Source organism: Drosophila novamexicana, unplaced genomic scaffold (assembly GCF_003285875.2).
Source record: "Drosophila novamexicana strain 15010-1031.04,08,12 unplaced genomic scaffold, DnovRS2.1 tig00000485-arrow-pilon, whole genome shotgun sequence".
NCBI classification, from domain to species: Eukaryota; Metazoa; Arthropoda; class Insecta; order Diptera; family Drosophilidae; genus Drosophila; species Drosophila novamexicana.
The window spans coordinates 2,304,878-2,313,350 of record NW_020824808.1 but is presented as its reverse complement, the minus strand read 5'-3'; the positions used below and the strand labels follow the sequence as shown (position 1 = coordinate 2,313,350).

The window sequence follows — 8,473 nt, the reverse complement described above, 5'->3', positions numbered from 1 at the left end:
GGCTGGCCGGCTGTAGGAGAGGGAGAGAGAGATAGAGAAAGGAGAGATAGAAAGAGAGAGAGATGTGTTAACTTGGCACATTGCTTCGAAATCGATACAAAATCTATAAAAACATTCTGTCTTTGACCATATATTAAACGCTTACAAGCTTAAGATACAAATTTTGGGGTGTAAGAGTTTTATAGATCCCGAATATTACACTTTTTGGATACTCGTTATCATTCTGATCAAAATGAAGCTGTTTACACACACTTCTTTGCTATATTTCTGCCTAAAAAAGTTCATAATGATCCGACTGTAGACACCAAAGGTTATCAAGTATAAATTGTCCAGATTGTATGGCTAGGAGAAGATCCACAATCGCTGCATAAGCTGCTCAGCTTGCAGCACTAGTTTGTGTTTTTTACTGTATTGTGACAGCTCCGAACTGAGTGCAGAGTAGCTGCAAGTCGGGCACTTCCTTCCTAAGCACTTGTTACTTTTATTTATGACTTCAATTTCTTAGCACGAAATGGCCAACTAAACGCCTTGCTGCATTTTGTGTAAGTATTGGAGCTACGTGTTAGAAAAATATAGCTGTTTTCTAGCTAAGCTCAAATGTTAACAGCTGGATAAACAAATTTGTTAAGAAATTGCAAATTCTGTTTCAAATTCAATATTCAAGGAATATTGTTCAAAAGCAGATAACGTAAACAAATTAAAACAATAATTTGATCGATTAGAATATTATCATAAAGAGCTTGGATTTTAAGAACTGTTGTTGTGACAATGCAAATTACAGTGTAAGTACTGTACGTACTTTCGCCTATGCTTATTTTGGCAATGCCTTTATTTGGAAATTCAAATATGTGTTGTGTTAATTAATTACAGCAAAGTGGTTAGCCCCAAGCCCAAGCCCGGTACTCGGCGCTCGACCGAATCCAGCCAAATCGCATAATCGCCGGGCCAGGCAACAGGCCCGTCGGGCTGAGCCTGAGTTTGAATTAGAGATGAGCGCGTGTCGTGACTTTCTTCCAGCACGAACAACAAATCACATACAATTACTATAAAAATTGGTTCACAGACGGTAAAGCTTACATATTAACTTGACAGACATACAATTCAAAATTTAATATTAAATTTCGCTTTTTTAATTAATCATAATATAAATTATACATTTTATATGGTAAGTATTTTAAAATATAATTAAGCACTGCTTAAAAACTATGACACCAGCAAAATAAATGTATTTCTTTTTGTACTGACACCTATTGATCGGCCAAATTTGCTAAAAATGCTTAATAACTTATTTTTATGTTCATTTGTTTTTTTTTTAAGACGATTCCCGATGCGCAAACGAAATATATCGCAAGAGAAAACAAAATTGTTTTCATTTTTTATTTTAATAAAATAAACTCTGTACCTCGAATCATGTAAAGAAATATCTTGAGTATATGCTTATACTCATATACCTGTATGTCATATACCTGTATGTCAGCCAAATTGAGATTAATATACTTTTTATGTGGTTTGGTTCTGGGTTCAAACCAATGCCACGCCACGACTCGAACTGTAGATCTTTCAATTTACAATAACATTTTTTTTACCATAAATGAACTTAGTATCATTTTATATTTTAAATGATTTCGTTGAGTATTTAGAGTACAAACTATCTTGAGCGCAGTGTCAAAAGATTCGAAAACTTCAAAGACTATTTCGAAATGGAAAAATTAAAATAATCTTCTGAACCAACAATAAACCTGATTTAATTGAATATATGGTAAGATTCGGTTCAGCGGCAGATGTGCCTGTTTTTATTCTGGCTTTATGTTCAGTCTATGAGTCGTGTTGAGTCGGGCTTAACATACACAGCATAAAACTATTGAACACGAATACATCGTATTGAGCTCTACGTTTTCGTGTCACGTAGAAATACACGCGCTCATATCCCCGAATTGGGCGCACTCACTGGTTTATGCCACACACGTCGCTAGTGGAAATTCAATGCAAACTTTTGCGCAAATTAACAAATTTTCAAATCTACTAGCACAACAAAAATAAGTTCTATTTGCCTATGTCGCAGTTTGTTTATGCTGCTACCTTGATGGGGCGTGGCGAGGGCATGGTCAAATTTTGTGGCCAGGCCACAAATGCTACAAACAATTGTGTGTGTTTTTCTTTAGTAAATAACTCGACACGAGCTCGGACTTTGACACTTTTTTGTTGCATAGAATTGCGGCATGCAAATTTAATTTAGCAACGCCTGCAGGCAAACCGGGTCGTTATCGTGTCGTGGCCCAAACAAACACACACGGACACACACACGCACACACACAATTTGATTAAATTATATATTTTTATAAGGAATATTCGTTGGTATCTGTTGAATATTAAATCCGAGCGGCAAATATGCAATTTTTTAAGTAATTTATCAAATATGGAGTTATGCGCTGTCGCAAGAAAGCAAATCTTTCGGCTCAGCTAAAGTAATTACTTTTGCAAATGGAAAATATGCAACAGACGAATGGACCAATTGATGTGTGTTTTCCCTTAGACATGGCTTTTGCTGCCGTCCAGATTTATTACCCGTAACGTGGCTCGTTTTTCCAATTCATACTTCATTTATATGTTGATGACAAAATTTGAATGCAATCTTGGCCAAAGGCCATCTGGGAGCAACGAGTCGCATTTATTGCGTTTCAAACTTTCAACTCGACTTAACTTGGCTTAAACAGGCAACTGGCTTTAAGAACTGACAACCCAGCTCATAATAAGCCTTTTGCCACGCACGCACGTAAACCGCGTGCCTGTGAATTGTGTGAGTGGAAAAAAAATATAATCAAGCCTTTGCCGAGAGGGTTTGACTGGTAGATGCTCTGTAGCCCACTTGTGAAATAATCTAAAATATTAAATATTTATAAACATTTATATATGCTACTTGATTCGATAAATTTACTTAGTTATGAAAGTTTGTATTGCTCTGCTCCAACAAAATATTCTTTTAGAACTCTTGTGTCTACTGCGCGATTTGTCTGAAACTTTAAGAGTACTAAGATAGAATACTAAAATGTTCATATGCCAAAAAATAAGACATTGATTTAAAAATACAAATATAAACTATACATAGTTAAGAATATTGTACTAAGTATCTAAGTAGCTATTCTATAGTCGACCAAGCAGGCAATCATTAAATAGGGAGATAATGCCTTCGTTGATCAAGAATACATTAATATACAACTTTCATTAGCAGCTCAAAGAGTAAAGCCAACAGTAACACACAAAGGTACTAACAAAATTATTATATTAATAAGTAAATATTGCAAAATATCAAAAATGACTCAAAAAGATCACAAAACAATAAAAGCAAAGAAAAGGCAGAAAATATCGTGGAAAAAAGGGAAGATACACGCAGCAGCCTCACGATTTGCCTGCTTACCAAGACCTTCTATTGAATACAACAATTGATATTCATGTATATTAATGTTGTAAAGCTAAACATTTGCTGCGAAGCGAACCGAACAGAATGACAAATGCTAATACCCTGCATTAGAATGTGGCTGTTGATTGTCCCGAACTCAACAACTCATTTGTGGCGTTTGTTTGGCGCTCTGTTTGTTGCCTTTGCAAATTAGTGACCGGCATTCTGACAGTGCATAAAAATGCAAAACACATTTTGTCAAGCGAATGTTATTTTGCAAATGCTTTTTCATTACATTTTTTCTTGCTTGTTGCAGTTGGGGCATGGCTAGAGACAGCTCTTTATAACCAGCCCAAAAGTATGCTATAATTTTTCTTGCAGCTGCAATAAAGTGCGCTGTTTTGTGCCAAGACAAACGCAACTGCAATGTACTTCAAATAGATTTTTAATAGTCCAGCTGACACACACACACACACAGGGGTAGCAACTCAAAGAAAGCATCGTTTCATTGGGCTGGCAGTCGCTTTTATGTTGAGCCTTTGTTGACAGTCGAAAACATTTATGCGATTTTGTCGTTAGACGCACAGAGCAAATAAAAATTTATGAAATACACAGACAGACACACACAATATGAGAAATGTGCAGATACAAAATACTTCTATAAGCATTTAAAAAGAGATAAACTACTGTGAGTGTTCTAGTCGAAAGTTCCCGACTTGAAGATACCCTGACTCACAACCTCTTTAACAAGCACACGGACACACACACATACACATATGCATGGCGCAAGCTTCTTCTTTCCCTAATCCGCACTATAGAACATGGTTTCGTGGTTATCTTCTGTACGTATGGGCCGATCCTTTCCGAGGTATACATACCTAAAAACCATGTCTTAATATTGATTGGAATTCGAAAATGGGAAAGGATATGGAAGATCAAAATTGGCAATCTTATTCTGTGTATGTAAGGAATACATATATTTTAAATTCTTAAGCTTATGTAGCTTCCGAGATCGACGGGATGACAAAGACAGACACACAAACGGATAGACAGACGGAAAAAGACATGGCTAGATCTATATACCTGGAGATCGGAGATGCCTCCTGCTGCTTTTTATGGAATTGCAGATGCCGCCTTCAGCCTGTTACATACATGAGCACAAAACAATTATACCCTTTTTAAACATATTCAACGAGTTGAAGGCATAAAGAGAACGAAATTGAGGAGAGGACATTGGGTAACAGCTGACTAAATTTGCAATTGTCAAAATGAATTAATGTTTAACGGGCAAATTGCTTCTGTTATCTTTGACTATATATGCTGTAGGTCATATTTAAGACTGCTGCATCTAAAATTACCCAAGTAATTTGCTGGCCAATATTTTGTGGCCTTTGCAGCCATTTAACGGCAGCAGACAACAACTACAAAACGTGGGTAATAAAGTGCCAAATAAATGAAATAAAGCTGTTGAACAAGTCGTATGTTTCTTCCGGCTTTTATTACAAAACACACTTAAAACACACAAATAAAAACGCAAATAAATAATACATAAACTGCCAAACAATTGAAAATTGTTCGCCCAATGCAAGCTCTTAAGTGCTTACTAAAGGCAGCGCCCAAGTGCTGCTCAAGACCAACTGCAAATACACAATTCAATTTCGATGCTTAAAGCGTTCTACTGGATACTCCCACCCTGCCGCCCAACCTCTAGCAGTAGGATTACAGGCAAATTGCAAACGTCTTTGCATGTCTCGCGCACAAGCACACTAACACCCACACACACACACTGCAACACACACAAAGCTAGCCTAGCAAACTAATTTTATTGTACACCACATTCATGAGCACTCGGATCCTAACCCTCTACTGCTCCATAGCCTCTCTCCCATTTCCTATGGCAATCGTGTGCAAAAATTTTAACAAGAAAATTGTTTAAGTGTTTCGTCTTAAGTGGCCTCATGAAGGCCAGTTGAAGGAAATGCTTAGCGAGCGGCTTTAAGCCAATCAGGTTGCAAGGAAATAAACTAAATTTCTGCATACCTTGACTTTAAGCTAATTTTTCTTTTTCATTTGTTTACACGTGCTTTGAGCTCAAGCTAAAATAATAATAAAAATGTATAATAATAAAAATAGCAAATAAAGGTCACTTAAAAAATACTTGTTCAATACTTTTGCCATTAACATTTCGCAGCTCTGGTAAATGTACTTAATTAATTGACATATTTCATTATCTTTATATACGTATTTAATCATTTTCCATCACTGTCTACTGTAAATAAATTATATACATTTTTTGTTATCTTATTTTATTAATAAATAAAAAATTATTTTTATGGTAATGTGCAACACTGCAACTATTTATGTTTAGAACTATGCAACACTGCACTTCACACTGGCAAAAATGCAATGCTATGAAAATGTAAAAAAAAAGTTAAATAATTACAAGTATAATTGTATTTTTTATAACTATACGGGAAAATACAAATTGCTTAAAAGTGTTTAGGAAAAATATATCAAACTATTTTTTTTTTTCATTTTAATATTTGGTATCCGAAGCTAGGTTTCCGTTATATAAAACTAGAACTCAAGCTCTTGTTCAAATGCTTTTAAATCGAAACATTATAAAGGTTGGCAACTCCAAAAGCCTTGTCACTTGTCAAAACCACAGCGGTTGACATTAAATATAGGAGCTCAAGTAAATAACTTAACAAATGTCATTTGAAAACATCGAAAACAATAAAATATGCCCAAACTTTTTCGCAGTTTTTTCTCCGATCGCTATAATAAAAAGCACGAGCGCTTCTACGACAAATATGAAGGTAAGTAAACACGAAATCATGCAGAGCTATCTTTATATGCTATATATTGTACATTCTTCAGCCATATGTCTAGCTATACCCAATATGCCTCCCATGCCACGCCCTCCCGTATACCAAGGCAAAGTCATCCATGCACCGAAATCTGTGGGTGGAGAGCACAAGCTCGGCGGCAAGAAATTTCACTATGGGAGTGGGGAACCCAGCAACGATTGGCGCGCCGGCGATAATGTGCCCATTGTGGAGCGCCGGCGCATGGAGGAGGCCGGTGATATACAGCTGATGGACATTGAATTGAATCCGAGCAGCGAATTCAGTCACACAATATGGGAAGTGGAGCTGCCGGGAGAGGAACTGAGCATATTTGCAGACAAGAAGCCAGTGAAGAACGGCGGCACCAATCTTGGCAGAATCAAAATGCTGACCAAGGCCAAAGGACGACGCAAAAAGACGGATATCCAAAAGCGTGCCGAGCAACAGCTGCAATCGACGGCACAGGCCATGTCCACCAGATCGCCGAGAATGTTGCCCAACGAACAAGTCAAACAGGAGCTGGTCAAGAAGCCTACGGATCGGCGGCGTCTCAAGCAGCCGGGCGAGCAGTTCGTCTGCGGCGATTGCAACAAAAAATTCGATCATTCCTGGATGCTGGTGGCACATAAACGCACCCACACGGGCGAGAAGCCCTTCGTCTGCCCAGAGCAGAACTGCCAGAAGTCATTTGCTGATCGGTGAGCCATCCACTTAATAATAATGTATAATATTATTTTCCATTTGTAGCTCCAATTTGCGCTCTCATCAGCGCACCATGGGTCATCATCGCTGGGAGTTCCAGTGCGGACAGTGTGGCAAGTACTTTAGCCAGGAGTGCTATCTGAAACGACATTCCTTGGATGCCTGCCGCAAGTATCTGCTGTCGGTTAGGCTAAAGAAAACTTGAGCTACAGTGGTTAAAAGAAAGTATTTAATATAATATTGCAGCTATTTCAGAATATAAATTCTTTTCATAACATTTCTTCTGCTTAAATTTAAAATTTTTAAATTCGTCCCAGTGCATGAAAAGATCACAGTTTTTTAAAATCATCGAAAGATAATCGATAAGAGTCATAGTGGAAGAAGCAGATATTTCGATGCTTAATGCGCCTTGGACACCAAAAAGTACCTTGTTTATATATCTTTACAGTAATATATAACCAAGAAATCGATAATAATACATATGCAACTCCTTTTTAGTTTTTAATAAATTTCCAAGGTTATATATAGATACAGACACCAAAAATATATTTCCCCTTACTCAAAAATTATACAGCATCTGTTCGGCACTCGTTTTAGGGTATATCTTCGTCGGCCACTCCCATCTATGACACGCAACACAGCTCTTTATATCTAGCTAGCTAATCTGGCATTCAGCTAAGATAACATTAGCCTGGAACTCAAAACTGTATACTCTATATTCAGTCAAACGTACTTTTGTAGCTGTTATGCCTTTTTGCGCTGATTTCCTATTTGTGCTAATGTTTTATTTAAGTGGAGCCTTTCTTTTAGGATTAGACCAAACACCATTGAAAAGGTGCAAAAGGTGCTCTTTACTTTGATTACATCCCCGAATTCCTCTGTGAATGCAATGTATATAATATGTGTGCACAATACCCTGTGCAACCAATACCCGCCAACCCCTCTATCATTATGCTAGATGCCCCAACTGGCAGCTGCTATTTGACACCTAGCTGCAACTGCTTAACATTTCAAAGCGTTGGCCGGATACATTGGGCAAGTTTTTAAGTGCGTAGACGGGCAGACACAATGCAATTTCGTTCGATGCAACTAAATTGGCTCATTAGCAGACAAAGAGCCGAATTTCTTTGGGCTGGCTTGGCTGACTTGGCCATGGCCAAAGTTTCAAGTGTGTGAAGGCAATGTTCTGTTCTAAATCAAACAAAATGTGAAGGCAAAGTTTTGGCCACATACTCAAACACTCGCTCACACACGCACTTCTTTGGGACAATTAATGATCAGAAGGGAGTTTTTCGTGCTTCGATTGTGGTTAACCTCGGCCGCTGTGTAAACCCCACAATGGCCACGAATTTCACGGCAGCAGCTGCATGGCCTAATGCAACGGTCGAAATGCAAACAGTTCGATGCCTGCTTTGGCACAGGGACTCTGGCAACAACAATAACAAGTGGTGCATTGCAATAAGCTGCAGCCGACTGCACAATACTCTATTCACAGCAGGACTCCCAAACGGGCTTTTCATTTTCT

General features: G+C 37.8%; 1 protein-coding gene across 1 annotated transcript; it reads left to right on the top strand.

The window, feature by feature from the left end:
- Positions 1–6,092: 6,092 nt before the first annotated feature.
- Positions 6,093–7,234, top strand: LOC115761410 (zinc finger protein 768). The gene is made up of 3 exons (XM_030703170.1): positions 6,093–6,216; positions 6,278–6,944; positions 6,994–7,234. Exons 1-3 carry the CDS (start codon positions 6,141–6,143, stop codon positions 7,151–7,153), a joined length of 903 nt encoding a protein of 300 aa, XP_030559030.1. The 5' UTR covers positions 6,093–6,140; the 3' UTR covers positions 7,154–7,234.
- Positions 7,235–8,473: the final 1,239 nt, after the last annotated feature.